A 20555-nucleotide genomic window follows, 5' to 3' on the forward strand; every position below is an offset into this window, starting at 1 on the left:
TTGTAGAGAGCCTCAACAAAGACTTCAGATCAATTTCAAGCTTGAAACTTGGGTTCAGACGAATCCTAATGTTGAGATGAATACGAAACTGGAGGAAATAAAGTCAATGAATAGGTTCGAAATAATGGAATGTACTCCAACAGGGCTCTGTTGAAAAAGATTAGGTTATTTATAGTAGTATTGTTTGTTCCTGAGAAAAAAATAGTTATTTGTATAACTAGAGTGAAAAGTACAGTTTTTTCTCCCTGACGGAAAAGTTTGAAGCCCGAGGCGAAGCCGAGGGCAACAATTTTCCTGAGGAGAAAAAACATTTTTCACTCGTGATATACACCACATTTTTCCTCCACCTACATTTTTATAAAAATTGCAAATAAAATAATTTTTAAAAACGTGACCAAACAATGTGTTACAACATAATCTGAAAAGTAAACAGAAACAGCTAGCTTGTAATCACAGTTCTCCGCCGACAGCGCTATCTGTCGGCAAAAGTTGTAACAACAATGGCCGCTACAACTACAGCTATGATGAAGTTCCTGTTTCAAATTTGATTAGTTAATGAGGAATATTCGTAGGCTGGTATTTTTAATAACATGGAATGAAAAAAATATATACATTTTTTTTAGTATGGTGATATGAAGTTTGTCATAATTTTAGCATACAAACATAAATTTCATATATTGATCAAATGTCTGGTTGAGGTATTGAATTTAGTTGGCCTAATGACTACTGTATATGCTTCCTCATCTGAGCTTAGACCTTCTCACCTGATTCAAATTTACGTTTTTAAAATAGAGATACTTCCCATGTTATTTAAATTGAGTCACTTTTACGCTCTAGGGAGTTTTCCTGTTTTTTCCTCCCGAGAGCGAAAAAGTGACACTTTAGTATTATGCTCCAGGGATTAAAGTAAGCACTTGACAGCGGGTGGAGGAAAATATATTTGGGACAAAATCCAAAAGGGAAATGGAAAAATTTCAAATGAAGAATGGAGTGGGAATGAGACACGGTAACATACATCATAACCTTCATTATTCATAGGGATATATCATAAAATGATCAATTTTCACACAAAGTAGGAAGGTAGGGTGGAGATGGAAAATTGTTTAATGAAATGTGGTGATGAAGAGAGGAATGGAAAGTCTCGGCAAATGTCAGTGGAGCTCAACCATCATTGGTCAACAGCTGATGTCCAATCATAGGGGTTCACCCACACTATATACTTTGCTGCTCACTGTTCAAGTTTTCCGTTCACTAGACATTGATAATGCCTCGTCAATAGAAACTAGTATCTCGAATTGTTTCAATAAATTTGCAGTTTTGACATTATCAAGTCTTCTTCATTCAATATGAAGAAATCAGCATAGTCTTGTCCGAACTGGAGAATAAAACAAATCAAATTGAATTCAAATTCCAAATAAAAAGAGAAGACAACATTCTAATTTATCCACAGACACTACACATTGATATTTCATTTCATTTATTCATAGGCAATAGATATAATGCAGGTAAAAACAACAGGCATTCAACCAAAACTGTTTTAAACCAAAACTACCTTGATATATATTGAGTGAAATATTTTTGTTTTTAATCAGTTTTTAAATATCAAAATTCAAAATTTTTAGTTTAGTCATTAGTTTTGTAGTGGATATTGGACTTTTTGAAGTGAAAGTGAAATCTTAACCTTATTCTTTTTTGAAACTTTTATTTGTAAAAATTTGGGAGAAGACAGTTTTGGGCTATGCCTGTTGCCTTCTCCCAGTCATATTATATTTATTATAATTATGATCTGTAATTGCCAATGAAATAAATAAAATAAATATGTTGATTATGTTGAAATGTTAATGATAATATGTATTTCAAAAATTGAAATACGCCAAATATTCAATGAAGCAGACATAGTGGGTGAGATTAAAAGCAGAAGGTTACGGTGGACGGGACACATTATTCTGAGGAAAGAAGAAAGCGCTTTGACAAGCAGTGTACTGAGAAATAATCCTATAGAAAGGAGACCAGCGGGAAGGCCGAAAACTAGATGTTGGGACCAGGTCCGGAAAGATATGAGGAGGATGGGCCTAAAAGAGGAGGACGCGGATACCGAAACTTTTGGAGAGGCTTAGTTGATGAGGCCAAGTACCGACTGGTGTACGAGTGGCCACCGCAGTGAGTAAGTTAATGATATGTTAATTTACTATAATGATAATTTGCTAAATATTCACGGATTTATGCTTGAAAATTTCAATTGAATTAGTATCATCATTTTGGCTACAGCGAATTGTTACATTTTTCATTAATCGTACCTACATATATTTTCACATGAATTCTGCATGACGGTCTCAATCATTCAATTACATTGCGTTTTCAAACTAATTATGACACAGCGATTTGGGAAGCACAAGATTTCAACAGTGTCATAAATACGATAACATTGTATTATTTCATTGGATGAGTTCCATCAAATTTCCCACAAACTCAGATCAATATTATGGAAAACATCCAAATGATGTGCATTACTACAACAAAAAAATCAGAGACTATACGACCGATTAAATAATTTTACAGTGGTGTGAGAGAGAAGAGTATGTGAGTAGAGAGTGAAAGGGAGAAAACCAACAACTAGGATTGTTTTATTCCATGCCGTAATTTGCAGACGATTTGGAGCAGCGCTACCGACTTCTATCAAAACATTATCGGTCGAGTTCAATGTTTATTTGGCAGGAATCGAAAGATGTGATTAGACGTGCAACAAAGACACAAAACAGGATAAACCTAAATGAGCAACAGAGACGGAACACAAAACAGGAGAAGCTTTCTTACGTAACAAAGTGTTTTACTTGCCATTCTGCACGAGGTCAATAGTCGATAATTACTAATTCAAGTGTGACTGGCAATTCCCAATGCAGTAATGGCTTTATTTCACCTAACAAGAATGTGCGATTTACGAGGTTTTGAAGAGGATAAGGGTATACCAATGATCAAATCGATTTGTGAAAGGAAAATGTGTGACAGATGTCTTACAAGATTCAAATATTATTATTCCATATACAGAGTGTTTTGAAAAATGTGCCAATAACTCAGGGCGTGATTCCTCACATCAAAAGAAGAAAAAAGTTCTAATTAACATAGGTCCGAAAATGATTAGTTTCCAAGTTATACAGAGTGGAAGACTTCGTCTGAATTTCAGTTCCCCGGCCGAAACGAAGCCCTACGGGTATTTGTTTGCTGTTAATTAATATGTAAAATTTAGCGTACTTCATGTAAAATGAAATGAGAAATTGAATAAAACAGTTTCCAGACCTGTAGCTACAGTAATTTTCAAGATATGTGACGAAATACGCGAAACTTGGTCCCGAAAAACAACTTCCTTTCAGGTTTGAAGCAGATTTACTATGTTAAATGTACAACAAACACGAAATATTTATCAAAGAACTTGTAGAAAATTTAATATTGAAGAGAAAGATGTGGAATAAGTCTATAATATACAAACGCAACCTTAAAAACTAATCCTTAATTACATACAAAACGCATGAAGAATAGACACTACAAAATAATTCATAGACTTGAATTCCATTAATGTGAAATCTCGGGTTGCACAGAATCTCGGACTCTACTACCTCGGTTCAGAGTACCGACTCTTTTCTCACCATTGAGGATGAAAATCATGAATATTAGGAACAATAATTCATTTTTGTCAATGATTTGAATATTTTCAATACTCTAAAATCATCAATTTTTTATCTTAAGTCTTTGTTCGTTACTCAAATCATATTCGAGAGACTTCGAACATTCCAAAATGTTGAGGAGTCCACTGGCGACACACAACAAACACTAGACAATTATTATTCGATAATTGAGGATTTAAAGAGCTCCAGTTCAACAAAAATATACATTAAACTTTGTCTATTTGCACATACTACATGCTAATAATCTAATTACATAAGAGGAATGTGAATGTGATGTATAACAGTGTACCTAAACGTACAAAAATACCACTTTGAAACTCACCTTTTTATTTGACTTGAAAACGTTGCACTTGAAAACATTCGTCGAACCGTCGCGGGCAATGTAACTGAAAATCTTGAGATCCTGGGAATCGTGTGAAACGTAGAATATCCTGTGAAAAAAGAATTAAACTCAGTTTAATGTGGTGGGAGTTTCATTTATTAAAAACTCAAAAATTAACAGTCAACATATTTCAAGAATTTACTCTACTTCAGAACTGTTTCACTTTCTACTTGTCATTCCATCAGAGTATATTTGATACATATCTTCAAAAAATTAATGAATAAAATGAATACTGTAAATTCTCCAAATGAATATTTGTGTGAATATTATTTATTCCATTCCTTCAGCTGAATATGGGATAATTGGATAGCAGTGAATCAGACTTCATTGAGATTGGAAATATCTCCAAGCTTACAAAATTCACTCATGAAGTATGGATGAATTCAGTAACATAAGTTTGCATTCAATAAATTTTTTGAGAGGATTGTCAATGTAATACTGTTTCTTTTCGCTTTTTCTACTTTTGTTTTAGTTTTCAAATTTCTAATTAAATTTTTAGTAATATTGTATTATGAGTTTATGAAATATAGCACAACTCGCACCCGCGCTCAGATTATTTCTTTGCGGATGCTAATTTATCCATAAAAATGTAATTTATATTTATGTTTGTGAACTGCATTTTAAATGGAAATAAATTTGATTTGATCTGAAAAAATAAATAAGTGTGAATATCCTGTCGTAAAACCCAATCCGTAATTTTTCAGGACTGTAGGTGAAATAGATGAATGCAGAGGATGCAAAAATAAGATTGCTCAGTTGTGAACAAAATAAATTGAGATAACTCTATTTGAGATAAATATCCTTGTAAATGAATAACTTACTGGACAAATGATTCCTTAAGAGATTATTAATAGCAGAGTTGGAGTACGTAAACCAACATAGTCTTTAGTTTTTGTAGTTTTCGTTTTTCTATGATGATAGTAATAATTTTCTGTGTTGGTGTGGAAGTGAAGTAGTATTAGATATCCATATTGAATGAGAACGATTTTTAAAATTGTCAAAAACACTGATTATCACAGATATTGATCTTTGATTTTTGATCATCTTCAATTGATTATCAGATCATCAATTTCTAGAAAACTGGAAGCTTGAACGTCGAACAGCAGAGAATATAGTGTGGATGAATGACTACGATTGGCCGTTAGCTGTTGACGAATCAAGGACAGGGTGCTCTGTCATTGGCCGAGAGAAAACACTTTCACGGTTTCCCAAACATGGGTATGAGAACCGTTGAACAACAACAAAGAAGGAAATTCTTTTATTCTCACTCACCCATTCTGTTTAGTTTTGTTATTGGTTACATAGTTTGTTGTTATTTGCTGTTGTACAAGGGTGCTCATGTCCATATTTGAGAAACAATAGGCGTGTCTTGTCTAGGCTAATGTCAGAGCTCTCTGGAATTAATTTGACGACAGCTAACGGCCAATTGTGGGGCTTCTTCCACGCTATATATTCTGCTACTTGATATTAAAGCTTTCAGTTCAATAAAGATTGTTAAAAAAATCATCTTCAAACTCCAATTATGACTCTGATTGAGTTATTCTCATATTTCTCGTGATTTCCTGAATTGAGAATAAAGAATGAATTGAACTTGGAGGGAAATGAACAGAGAGCGACATAAGAATAAAGTTACTAGTGAGATATTTGAAAAGTGTTTTTTAAAATCACTGGTTTCGACAATCTCACAATCCTTCCTATCATTTACAGATAGAATGAATCTGCAATATTCTATTGGATATTCACAATTTTCATCTCTCATCAACATTATTCAAATGCTTGGACTATTTGAAACTAAGTTGATAAGCACAAGAACACGTACTTTCTTCTCTGAATATTGTATTAAAATCTGTTGTAATCTAGCAATGATAATGATTCTCTATTGTCATGATTCAAGAAATTCTCCTCACATTTTAAACAATTCTCATTGAGCTATTGAGATGAAATTCCTTTGTGAGAGAAGCTGTGGAATAGAAAACCAATATAAATCACCCCTGTGATATAATTGAAAAGTACCTTTCTGCTGATGGGAACTTAGTATGAATAATGAATCAATTGGAAACAGTTGCCTTAATTAAAGTAGTTTGAACGGGCAATTAAAGTTTAATTTCCCAGAGTGAGATAGATATATGAGTGAGGGAATTAAAAGGATAATTCAATTGGAGGGCGCTGCAGTAGCTTACAGTTGTGAGCGTAGATAATTCAAAAGTTTCACCAATGAGTTTGCTATTTCCACTTTACTTAGACAAGAAGTGTTGAACCAGAGTTCCTATTCAGAGTTAATTGAATTCCATGCGTTCTCCATTCTTGATTATAAATGTGAACTTCACGATGACATTCAAGTTCAGAACAGAAGTTAAAAAGCAATCAATTTCTTTATATCGATTCCCAATCGATTTCATCTTTTACAGAAAGTTTCTATGGAATTTGCTATGTGTAATAAATTATATATCCTATTATATTAAGCGAGCAATTTCTGTATATATTATATACTGTATATATATGGTTATGTGGTTATCTGGGTATTTGGTTATATGGTTATATGGGTATATATTTATGTTCAACGTATCTCGAAAACAGCTATAACGATTTTCACGAAATTTGGAACAAAGTAGGTTTATGTTATGAAGATTCGATTGCACTAGGTCTCAACCCTTGGATAACTCGCTGAAGGACATTAAAAGGATAAATTCGTCCTTGGAAAAACAGCTGGAAATGTTGCCGTCTGTCGATACCGTAATGAAAGAGAGTGAACGTGTGTATGTGTGTGGGATCATCCAGCTGATCTCACGTGAAGAAAAATTCAGCAAGAGAAACTTATTTTCGTTTATTTCTCTTTTTTTAGAAAACATGTTTACTTCAGAAAGTCCAAAATAGTAACTAGATGCTGTTGGTGTAAAATAGTACATAGTATATTAACAAATATAGTATATTTTCTTTTAATTGATGATGTGTATGTTTTTTGAAGTGTGAATAAATTATTATTTTGATGAGTGATAGTAGCTTATCCTAGATTTTGATTTGGACTGTAGTGTAAATTTGAAAAGGGACAGTTTTGGGCATAAGCCTGTTGTGCCTCCTCATATTACTGTTAAGATAATTGTACGACTGAGAAAATGAATAAATAAATATAAACTATAAATTCAATCTTTCGTTGCAAATTTTCCATGCTTTTACACTCCAGAGCAAAGCTCGGTCCCCCGATATTTACTATGTTATGAAAGCAAGTAAGGCCAGACATACATAACATACAGAGGTGCGGCCTCGTGTAACATGGAGAGTGAAAACTTATTGAAGAGGTACGGAATTATCCAGTTTTGTACGATCAAACTGATGAGAAATATCGCAATGCCGAATACAAGTATTTTGGCATACGAAAATATTCGTGGAACTTCATTTCATTATCCATGAGACGAAGAAACAGGGTATTAAATTCTCCCTCAATGGGTCTTGATTTCCAGGCACTATCCACCCAAGTTCTCTTCCTTCGCCTAATTCATGTTTCCTCTTTTTCTTCTTCTAGAGTCAAGGCAATTATTGCTAAATCACTGTTCCGAAATTTGAAAATATTATCACAAACAGAGATCAGGACACAGTGGCACAATGTGAAAATCAATGTCAAAAGCTTATAAAATTCAAGAATTTAACACAATTTGAATAGTTTTCTGATCACATTCAGAAATCAGAACACAGTAGCACTGCAACAGAACTGAGACACTGCTGTCGTACGGATATGTGTGTTCTCCTACCACAAACACCGTGTCGTGGGCTTAGCCACTACCTCCGTAAACAAAGCCATAGTCCATAGTGCATGACAGGTGGTTGATGGTAACGTCAGCTCAGGAAGGGCTCCTACACCAATAAAAACACTAGCTGATTTAGATCAGCTGAAATCATCATTTTTTTATTGGTGCAGGAGCCTAATTTTTATAGGGCAGGAGGAATTTTTTTATAGGGCTCCTGCACCAATAAAAAAATGATGATTTCAGCTGATCTAAATCAGCTAGTGTTTTTATTGGTGTAGGAGCCCTTCCTGAGCTGACGTTACCATCAACCACTCTATATGTGCTGACGTCACCAGAATGCACTATGGCTTTGTTTACGGAGGTAGTGCTCAAATCCACGTGCCGTTAAATCTGTAGTCAGATAAGCTGGTATTAGCTTAAATGAAGTACAATGGCTATATCACCACAAATATTTCAACTTAAATAATATTGAAGTTTTTTGAAGATGAGAAAAGAGTGAGAAACACGATCTAATAGAAAAATTGTACCATCAAGTAAATTTTAATTGCTGAGAGGTAATAGAATTGAATTGGTTGATTCGGTTATTGATTGATTGATTGATTGAGTACTTTATTTATGTAGATTACAATATATACTGGCTTATACACTTATATACAATAGCTTACAATACAGCAAAATTATAGATGAATTTACATAATATAGACTAAGAAAATAATTATTGAACTGTATATGATATGAAAAAGCAATTTGTAATATAATAACCATAGATAATAATCATATTGTTATGCATCTACATAAATTGGCGGAGCTTTGGACATATCAATGTCCATTCTTCGGAAAGAATATTAAAAATATCCTCCCCACTAACTCTCTACCAAAGATAGCAGAGATGGAGTACATAAACCAACATAGTTTTTAGTTTTTATAGTTCTCGTTTTTCTACGGTGATGGTGATATCTTTCTCTGTTGGTGTGAAAGTGAAGTAGTATCAGATATCCATATTGAATGAAAACGAATTGAAATTGTTAAAACCACTGATTATCTAAGCAATTCAATCTTTAATTTTTAATAATCTTCAATTGATTATCAGATCATTAATTTCTAGAGAACTGGAAGCTTGAACGTCGAACTGCAAAAAATATAGTGTGGATGAATGACTACGATTGGCCGTTAGCTGTTGACGAATCAAGGACAGAGTGCTCTGTCATTGGCCGAGAGAAAACACTTTCACGGTTTCCCAAACATGGGTATGAGAACCGTTGAACAACAACAAAGAAAGAAATTCTTTTATTCTCACTCACCCATTCTGTTTAGTTTTGTTATTGGTTACATAGTTTGTTATTTGCTGTTGTACAAGGGTCAATATTTGTCCATATTTGTCCATATTTGGGAAACAATAGGCGTGTCTTGTCTAGGCTAATGTCAGAGCACTCTGGAATTAATTTAACAACAGCTAACGGCTAATTGTGGGGCCTCTTCCACGCTATATATTCTGCTACTTGATATTAAAGCTTTCAGTTCAATAAAGATTGTTGAAAAAATCATCTTCAAACTCCAATTATGACTCTGATTGAGTTATTCTCATATTTCTCGTGATTTCCTGAATTGAGAATAGAGAATGAATTGAACTTGGAGGGAAATGAACAGAGAGCGACATAAGAATAAAGTTACTAGTGAGATATTTGAAAAGTGTTTTTTAAAATCACTGGTTTCGACAATCTCACAATCCTTCCTCTCATTTACAGATAGAATGAATCTGCAATATTCTATTGGAGATTCACAATTTTCATCTCTCATCAACATTATTCAAATGCTTGGACTATTTGAAACTAAGTTGATAAGCAGAAGAACACGTATATTCTTCTCTGAATATTGTATTTGTTGTAATCTTGCAATAATAATGATTCTCTTTTGTCATGATTCAAGAAGTTCTCCTCACATTTTAAACAATTATCATTGAACTATTGAGATAAAATTCCTTTGTGAGAGAAGCTGTGGAATAGAAAACCAATATAAATCACCCCTGGGATATAATTGAAAAGTACCTTTCTGCTGATGGGAACTTAGTATGAATAATGAATCAATTGGAAACAGTTGCCTTAATTAAAGTAGTTTGAGTGAGATAGATATATGTCATGTGATCGTTCTAGGGCCGGACAGTTTCAGTCATTTGTTCCAAAATATGTTTTTTTAAAGTCAGGATGAAGCTCGCTTGGCTCTCGATAGACCTGATAGAAACAGGAAGTGTATTCCATGCACGACAGGCACTGACTAAGAAGGATTTTGTGAAAATAGTAGTTCGATGATTGGGTATCCTTAAAGTACTTTCTCCAGTTCTAGTATGTGAAGCATCTATCCTCCTACCTTCAGAGACAAATTTGAAATTATCTTCAAAATAGTTTGGATTACCGTATTTCAAGATATCTCTAACAAGCTTGACTATTCGAAAAAGCCTCTGATCGGGAAGCTTCAATGTTGAACTAGCAATGTGGGCTGGGGTGATATGATCATGGCGTTGGAGAGAGTAGACGAAACGTAGACAATAATTTTGGCAACGCTGTAGTTTATCATTCAGAGTGACTTGCAAATCGTTAAGAACAGAATTACAATACATTAAATGTGGGAAGATGAGAGATTGAACCAATAATAATTTAATGTTTCTAGGGAGGATATCGTGCATTTTCTTCAATGCATGCATGGCTGAGAATACCTTTTTACAAGTTTTGTTCACTTGTTCATAATAAGTGAAACAGTTCACATTATGTTCACATTCATAATAATGCCTAAATTTTTAACTGAGCTACAGTAAGGAATGTCATTACCGTCTACACTAATTTTGTGAATCGATTCAAGGTCAATATTGTTTATAAGACGAGAATATCCAATTATAATGGGTTGTGTTTTGATGGGATTAAGCTTAAGGCCATTTTTATTTGTCCATTCCACTATCGAATTGATATCCTGATTCATTATTCCAACTGTTTCATTAATTTTTGTTATGGGACAGCTTAAATAGATTTGAAGGTCGTCTGCATAAGTATGGAAACTGGAGAATTTGATAATGGAAGAAAGGTCATTAGCATACAAAGTGAAGAGGAGAGGGCCTAAAATTGAACCTTGTGGTACTCCATGCATAACGTTTTTCCAAGTTGACTTTTTGTCACCGACAGAAAGTCGGTTATGGAAGATATGAGAAGAATATCACTGAAGTAAGGTTGAAAAATGTGATGTTAGAAGAAGAACCATGAAAAACTAAATTGATTTAAATGATGTTCTTATGATTGATTGAATAAAATTTATTATTTACTCATCTTCCCATTTATTCTAGCAATGCAAGCTGTTTACGGAGGTAAATTTCTACAAAATTCATTGGCCACATCTCCTCAAAATGTACATTCTTGTGGATCAGCGTCCAAGGCATTAGCAATGGTAGACATTCGATTCGAAAAACGAGGAATAAATAGAGAGGGCTTAATGACGTTATAGTGAACGAGGGAATCATATGATCCATTTTCCTATTCACCCCCTTTTCATGTGATATCGTCCACTGACCTCTTTCCGCTTCCAGGGAAATCTCTCGAATCTGGCACTCGATCTCCCCTCCTCTATTTCCCACTACAAATCTCCCCTATACTTTCCCTCTACTTTCCCTCTCATACTCATCATCCCATGCACTACTTCCCCTCTCACTCACACCACCCAACCATAGAGACTAACCGGCAATAGCACGGTTGGCCTGAATAGGAATCCTGGCAAGACACAGTAATCTTCTTAACTTTTTCCCCATTGGTCAGAAAAGGGATTCTCCGTTTCTGATTTCCAACTTGAACGGCTTCACTGAATAATCTGGACTGTTACATCAATCCTATCGGAATAGGATTCCATACCATTGAGGAGTCCCATTGTGAGAGCTAATGCTACTGATGTTACAGCACAATAATATGGTATGGTTTATAATACTTGAGTAATAAGATGTGAGCCTAATACAGCACAATTATATTTGATATTTCTCATGCCTATACTGCTACATTAGTCCAGTCAAGAAAGGGTTATAGAGGGAAAAGTTTGGTGGAAAAGAATGTGGATAATACTATGTAGTCCAGGCAATGAATGCTCAAAAAAGGGTATGGAGGGAAAAGTTTGGAAGACAATTTCTGACCCCGCAGTTCTGTTTAGGGTGGTAAGGAGGTAAACATATCAAAAGTCCCCACCACTACCCTTTGTGATAACGGGAATTTTGTGATATTCTCAACAGTTCCCGAGATATTCGCTCTTGAAAGTGTGTAATTGTTAAAATAACAGGTTTTTATCCGATGTTTGGCTCTTTCGGGGCTTATAATCCTCCAACAATGCATCATAAAAACTGATGCTTATCGTAGATTTGTAGAGCATTTAATTCTCTTTGAAATGATGAATTATTTCACTATTCCAAGTTTTCCTTCCAAATCTACGATAAGCATCAGTTTTTATGATGCATTGTTAAAGAATTATAAGCCCCGAAAGAGCGAAACATTGGATAAAAAATTGTCATTTAAACAATTACACACTTTCAAGAGCGAATATCTCGGGAACTGTTGAGAATATCACAAAATTCCACTGAACAGAAAGTGTAGAGAATCTATCAAGCTTCATTTTGGAATAGTTAGTTATGTCGGTTCAACGCTTTGTTTTCAAGATATGAGCGTGGAAGCAAAAGGCTGAAAAATGCAACTTTAAAACCACCCTCATCCCCTTACCACATGAGTTAGGAATGGGGACTTTCGATATGTTCTTCTCCTAACTAGTCTCAACAATGCTGCAAAGTTAAAAATTGTGTTCAGAACATTCCCTTGTCATTTGGTCTATTGTTGCAAAACTGGAGTTTTCACACTCAACACTAAGCTGCTGCTGCAACAGTTGCAGGGAAATGCATAAAAAAGTGAAATTATACATCAAAATGAAGAGAATTAAATGCTCTATGAGCTCATAATCAGCATGGATTTTTCCCATCGATTTTTAAAGAATTATAAGAGAAAAAATAGAAAAAAAATGGAGGCAAACGAGTTTTTTTTTCAAAAATGTCACACCTTCAAGAGGGGATATCTCGAAAACTAGAGAAGATATGGAAAAAGTTGTTGGTTGAATATTATAGGAAATTATGTAAGCTTTAAATTTGTATATGACAGTTATGTCCATAAGATACATAGTTTTCGTGTTATATGCAAGAAACAAAAAAATAGTAGTTTTGAACCACCTCGAAAGAGGGTATAGAGGGAAAAGTTTGGAAGACAATTTTTGACCCCGCAGTTCTGTTTAGGGTAGTAAGGAGGTAAACATATCAAAAGTCCCAACCCCTACCCCTTGTGCTTAGGGGGTGGGGGTGGGGACTTTTGATATGTTTACTTCCTTACTACCCTAAACAGAACTGCGGGGTCAAAAATTGTCTTCCAAACTTTTCCCTCTATACCCTCTTTTGAGCATTCATTGCCTGGACTACATATAATAGTATTATCCTCATTCGCAACTCAAATGCAACGGTCATTCTGAAGGCTGAGTAAAGGCTTAAAATAAACTTTCTACTGGTGATATTTTTCAGAGTTTTTTGATTTGTATATCATCAAGCTATCAAAATGGAAAAGTTTTCTCGAGAAAACTTCTTTTTCTGATCATTACTTTTTGAGATATGAGCGCCTGAAGTTTAAATTTTTGGGACAGAACATTTTAAATTTGGTGAGAAATAAATCCATGAGATTTAGAGGATAGATTCTTCATGATATTGTTGATTGAATGAAACAAAATGAAATATAAATTTTTGAAAATATCAAATTTACCAAATATAGTTCAACTAAAAGTTATTTTTCATAATCGGATGCAAATCACAAGTAATGATGATACTTGTTCCATAAACAACATAATTACTTGGACTATGCAAATTTCTAACAAATAAATTGCTCTTTGATGCAAATGATCTATCTTTTCAGTCGCAATATGATAGACATTCTTGATTAGTTATTTGTAGCCTACATCAAATATCATTCTACAGAGTGTGGATATGGATCACTCCTTTATTGTATAGTGCATCATATCCTACAAAAGTACCTATGAAAAACCATATCCTTCACATATGATGAAATGAGAGCAGAGAAATTCACACTCACCTATAAATTGGATGATGCATTACAACTAAATTACTATCGTCAACCCATTGTTTCTTCTGTAACAAAGGAAAGAAAATAAAATTTAGAACAATATTTACATCTCACAGTATATGTTAAAATTCGTTAAATAATTATTCACAATACTGAGATTCGCACTTTGATGGATTAATGTACGCTACTACAATTATTTCTAATATATAATCAAATTTAGAAAAAATCATATTTATAAATAAAAAACTACATTCACATTTATATGCTCACCGAACCCAGGTGGTGCTATAGTGCGATCGACTTTATAATGGCAGTGTTTGATTAGCAATGGTATTGCTATCCTTGTCTATCATTCAACAAAGTGGATAGTGCTATCTCTTTCTCGCTTTGCTCTGTTGCCAGATCGTCTTTCAACAATGTAGAATTGAAAATTAATCAAGAAAATATTTCATCTTAATTATGATATTATTGAAAAATAAAATTTCTTGCTTGATAAAAAAATTGATTATTTTAAACGAGAATGAACCGTAAACATTACATCAATAAACCTGTATCAGCTACTGTCTATAGAAGGCATTGACAAGGCAGAGGATCGCAACGTTTTTTCCTATCTTTCTCCACTGCCATTATAACGTGGACCTCACTATAGCAGACCAAAGTTTGTAACGTTCCACACAAATATACCAACTCGGCTGGCAAATATTATAATGAACATATAATTTCGCAATTTATAGTTTGAAAAAATACGAGAGTATAAAAGCCTAGTTTAAAAAAAAACAAATACAGTATAACATGATTCTCAGTATTTTATTTTATTTTTTTTGAGCTGGATATAATATTCTCTCTTTTCTGTATAGGGCTACTTGTAATATAAATAAAAATAAAAATAAAAGTCTCAGTACCCTTTTTTGAATTATTTCAAATATTAAAATGAAAATAATTATTTTTAAAAATAATTCAAAAGAGAGGTACTGAGAATTTTATTTTTATAATATTCTCTTCTCATTCGTATTTTACTTTTGTTGGATAAAATATTCGAGATAGCACTGCCTTAGAGAAAATGAAAACTCCAATAACCACACAAATGTATAAGAAAGAACTATTATTAATATAGATAAGTCAAATAGTCTTATTATATACTTGTTTTCTTTTTCTTATGATGGGTGGGGGTGGGGAAATTCACTTGCAGTTCGATAATAAAGTAAATGAAATCTAACTGACCTTTTTCTTTTTTCGAAGAGTGACTCGAACACCGTCGACTGATACTTCAACTGTCACTTTTTTCTTCTTTATTCCTTTCGCTTTGAATTCGTACTGTAACAAACAATTAAACACAAATTATTGCAAATTATCAGGACAGATCATGTATTACAAATATTATTGTTCATTTACTAGATACAAATAAAATCATTTCATTGCTGAAGGATCTTGAGATCGTCAAAGAGTATAAAAGTAGTCGAAATCGAACAGTATTCAGAACATTGAATAGTTACAAAATCATAGACGGTTAATAAATACTATGTAAACTAGTTCATATTCTAGTCTTCAGCCCCCGGATCTTGTCTGTTGAATTGAAAATAGGCATATAACCGTCATCGGTTGAAACTTTATGCAAAATTTCAAGTTAATCAGTCCAGTGGTTCAGACGTGTCTAACATATTTCTTTTTTTTATAATCACTTACTTAAGAAATGTAGATAATGATTTTTGCATGGGTTCACGAACTGCATGTCTTTTTTTCTTCTAATTTTTCTATGTCTATCTTTCTATCTTATTTTGCGAGTAATCTAATTATTTTACTGTGCTCATCTATTATAATTTTAGTTTTTTGCCACACTGCACAGAAAGCAGCTGTTTTCCAGTCCCTACGTAGATCTGAAAGACATTGTTTGCAGACGACTCTCGTCTGACGTCAGAACAGGTTTCTTTCCGGCCTAGGCCGGAAAGAGTACTCTTACCAGCCGCTAACATGGAACTGAGAAAGGTGATCAAAAAACTTTTCATTATTTGTGTTCATTATTCAATAATTAAAACATTTATTATAATATCATCTTATTGTCATTTGAAAGAATAAAAAAGTATAAACTCAACCTTTCACATAATTGAACATCATCTTTTAGGTTATTTAGACAAATCAGAATAATAAATAAAAATACTTGGACAATTCCTGATATTCAGATTACCTCAGATTTGCTAGAGCTATCACCTTCCACTTCTGCTTTCGGAAGTGCTTAGTAAACAACTATTCTCACACACATATATATATATATATATATATATATATATTATATATATATATATATATATATATATATATATATATATATATACAGGGTGTTTCAGAAGTAGTGTCGAGAATTTTAGGGTATTGTACCTGGATGCTAGGAGACTACAAATGTCATATTTGAAGTGTCCAAAACTCAGCGGTTATCCTTATAGCTGCCATTTTGTTTTTTTCACTTAAAAATTTTTATCTCAAGAACGAAATGTTGTATTGATCTGAAATTTGGCATGAATATTTATGCTATAAAGACTCAACTATAAAAAATAAAAAAAATTTTTTCGTTGAAATTTTTCAAAATGGCGGCCATTTTAAATTTTTGATGGCGAATATCTCGAAAACCGTCCATTTTACAGAAAATTTACAAGAGACAAAAAAGTTAGCAAATTTTTTCACGATTCCAATGATACCTAATTTATTAAGATTGGTCGAAGAATAACAGAGAAATTAATTTTTTCGTACTGCATGCATGACCACTTTTCACCATTTAAAGATCAATATTAATTTTTTTTATAATTTCATGAAAACCGTTCTTATTACAGAAATATACAAGAATAACTTTCCTCCAAATTTTATTTTACATTGAAAAATATTAATTTCACTCAAATCGGTTCACTGATACTAATGCAGCAATTGCTCGAAATGCCGTCCTTCAACTTGATTACACAGTCTGCACCTTTCAATCATGGACCGTCGAACTGCTATAAAAGCATTTTCATCATCTTGAATGGCACCTGCTGCAGCAACCACTCTTGCCACAAAGTCTTCTTCGTTTTCTACTGGCGTGCTGTAAACAAGGTCTTTCATATGGCCCCAGAAAAAAAAATCTAAAGGGTTGAGGTCAGGTGAACGTGCGGGCCACGGTACTGGTCCACCCCGCCCAATCCACCGCTGACGATAGGTCATGTTCAGAAAGTCCGTAACAACATTTCCGAAATGAGCAGGGGCACCATCATGTTGAAACCAAATATTATATCTGTTTGCAAGAGGCACATCTTCCAAAAGTTCTGGTAGTATGTCTCTTAAAAAAGTAATGTACGTGGGAGAATTCAGACGATTAGGAAGAATGTATGGTCCAATCACGCGATTACCTAAGATACCCGTCCAAACATTCAGCGAAAATCTATGCTGATAACCACGCACTTTGACCTCATGAGGATTGTCTAAGGCCCAGACGTGACTGTTGCGAGAGTTGAAGATTCCTTCTCTTGTAAAGCTGGACTCATCGGTAAATAACACATTTTCTAGAAAATTTGGTTGGATAATGTCTTGCTGAAGAAACCAACGGGCACAGTTTACTCTTGGCTCATAGTCGCGTTCAACCAATGAGTGAACTTTTTGAAAGCGGAAGGGGTGAAGTCTTTCCTTGTTTAGTACACGCCACACAGAAGAAGCACTTGAATTGATTTGCTTTGCAACTGCTCTCGTACTCGTTCTAGGATTGAAATCGAATTTCTGCAATACTTCCTCTTCAAAAGCAACATTTCGAACTGCTCGAGGCCTACCAGCAATTACCCTGTTCCGTTCGAATGAACCAACTTCTCTCAGCCGATTGTGAGTTCTTGTGAACACCTTGTCGGAAGGGAGACGGCGGTTTGGAAATGCAGCTGCATACATTCTTCTTGCTTCGGTCGCATTGCCAAGAGCTGCTCCATACATGAAGTGAATATCGGTGTACTCCAGCGAACTAAATTCCATTACAATAATTAAATATTTGTGTAGAAGCAACGTAAGAAAATATTGAAACTGGAAATTTAAAATAGAAATAAGACCTAGGAAACGTGAGACTAAGAAATAGGAAGCACTACATCTGGTTCTTTACTTTTAATGAAACAACAATACTTTTACAAGACAAACATTATCATCTGAAAACCATTGTAAAATCATCTGTTTGCCCATATGGAGCCATACCGAGTTTCAAAGCTTCATCTTAAATACATCTGGAATTAAAAAATTAATATTGATCTTTAAATGGTGAAAAGTGGTCATGCATGCAGTACGAAAAAAATTAATTTCTCTGTTATTCTTCGACCAATCTTAATAAATTAGGTATCATTGGAATTGTGAAAAAATTTGCTAACTTTTTTGTCTCTTGTAAATTTTCTGTAAAATGGACGGTTTTCGAGATATTCGCCATCAAAAATTTAAAATGGCCGCCATTTTGAAAAATTCCAATGAAACATTTTTTTTTTATTTTTTATAGTTGAGTCTTTATAGCATAAATATTCATGCCAAATTTCAGATCAATACAACATTTCGTTCTTGAGATAAAAATTCTTAAGTGAAAAAAACAAAATGGCAGCTATAAGGATAACCGCTGAGTTTTGGACACTTCAAATATGACATTTGTAGTCTCCTAGCATCCAGGTACAATACCCTAAAATTCTCGACACTACTTCTGAAACACCCTGTATATATAAATGTTGTTTATTTTTGTGTGTGGCGAAAAATAGCGTTCGCACCACGGGCAAAAATGTTTTTCCGGCTCTCAATCTTTTCTAGTCTTCGGCCTACGGCCTCGGACTTGAAAACCGATTTCGAGCTGGAAAAATCTCATTTTCTGCTCTAGGTGCGAAATATACTATTACATTACTACTCATAGTTTATTCATGTACAGTGCTATTTTGTTTTTTACCACTATGGGTCTAGTGGAAATTGTCATATTGTACAAATAAATAAACATAATTTTATGAAATATACTATTACATTAATACTCATAGTTTATTCACGTACAGTGCTATTTTGTTTTTTACCACTATGGGTCTAGTGGAAATTGTCATATTGTACAAATAAATAAACATAATTATTTTCCTATCCCGTACGTGTATGAGCCACTACTTTCCTCTATCATAGTATAGATTAGGTAAAATATAATCACATCCGAATCAGACAACACTGAAAATTCGCGAATTCCTCAACCAGACTTGATGAATGAGGAAATGAATTGATCGAGTACTGTAAACAAAAACAATGAAAAGTAATTAAAACGGTTGGAACGGAAACGAAAATCAATCCGAAATTGAAAAAGCCGACGCGACAGCCAGCAGTTAGGAGATCGTCCGGATTTAGCGGGGTTTCTCAGGGTTGAGTGACCCGCAAAATGGCGTTCAGAGCTCTAATTGAATTTCGAGAAGTGAGAAAGTCATGAATGAGTTGGAGGGTTGGAAGGGGTTGAAGGGAAGGGGGTAGTTTCATCACATCACTATCCGGCTGCTGCCTTCTCTGGTAATCAACTTCTATTTAACTCGATACGAGTTTTGTCTTCTTGCCGGAGGCTCAACATTAAAAGAGAAGAATGATGAAAGAGTGAGAGAGTTTGTTATTGAGAGAGAGAACAGTGAGAAAGAGAAAAGTTTCCGGAGAAAACTTCAGAGCATGCAGAGAAAAGCGTGCCCGTTTTCAATACGTACTTCATTTCCTCACAAGAGCTCCAAGAGTTGATCATTGTTTAGTACACCTATGCCAATGCCTTTTGATTCAAGCACTCTCTTTTGTTGCTCGAGCTTAATTTGACATGCGAATTGTTTTGCAATTCTCTTGTGCAAAGTCTCTACTCTTTCATGCAAAATGAAGAATACAATATTATCACTGTACTAACTTACAATATATAATAAAGCGTTCTACATTCAAGCTTTTCTTAAACTGCATTCTGCAGCGGTGATTACGTACTTTACAATATTATCCTCCTCTACTTTCTATCCATAAAACTCAAGCATTATGCGATTTAATAGGAATTCTTGATAACCTAATTATAATGTGTAAGATGGCAAGTGTTGTTTCTTAAAATACCAATCATGAGTATAAGGAAGAGCCATGAATGAAAACTAAGAATTAGAGCTTAGCTCTTACAAAGCTTGTGATTTCTAAATATTAATTGCCTTAAATTTTGTGCTGTAATCAAGTTCTAATGATAACGTTAAGTCCAAAGCACAAATAGTTCCAACTATAACCACTTTCAGAGCTACACAATATGCTTTTATGTCCAATGGATAATGGATAATGCTAAGTCCATAGTACAAATACTTCCAACACTATAACCACTTTCAGTGCTACACAAAACACAATATAGAGTTCCGATTTATGCTTTTGTTGAAGAAAACCTTACCAGATTGAAGCACGTAAGCCTGATTAAGAATAAAACTTTACTTTGTTGAGCAGATTATGTGTTCGATTTAAATTATAATTACTGCAAGAGAGAGTTTCAGATTGGGTAATGAAAAATTATCCTACCGCAAGGACTGAGAATGAAATAGACACGCATCTCAAATATTTCAATCGTGCTGTGCAAACTTGAAACAGCTATTTTTAATTGTTCGAACATATATTTTGCTCAAACAAAACA

At 33.9% G+C, this 20555-nt stretch overlaps 1 protein-coding gene across 3 annotated transcripts in view; it reads right to left on the minus strand.

Moving 5' to 3' along the window:
• Window positions 1-20555, minus strand: part of LOC111058112 (carboxyl-terminal PDZ ligand of neuronal nitric oxide synthase protein) — a 291989-nt gene that overhangs the window by 87780 nt on the left and 183654 nt on the right. For all 3 annotated transcript variants that reach the window (XM_039431321.1, XM_039431317.1, XM_039431314.1), the window contains exons 4-6: window positions 15155-15247; window positions 13943-13998; window positions 4003-4111 (exon numbers count right to left, since the gene is read on the minus strand). In XM_039431321.1, the coding sequence (XP_039287255.1) occupies window positions 4003-4111; window positions 13943-13998; window positions 15155-15247 (258 nt within the window). The remainder of the gene's footprint in view (window positions 1-4002; window positions 4112-13942; window positions 13999-15154; window positions 15248-20555) is intronic.

The sequence above is a fragment of the Nilaparvata lugens genome, chromosome 6, assembly GCF_014356525.2.
Source record: "Nilaparvata lugens isolate BPH chromosome 6, ASM1435652v1, whole genome shotgun sequence".
Classification (NCBI taxonomy): Eukaryota; Metazoa; Arthropoda; class Insecta; order Hemiptera; family Delphacidae; genus Nilaparvata; species Nilaparvata lugens.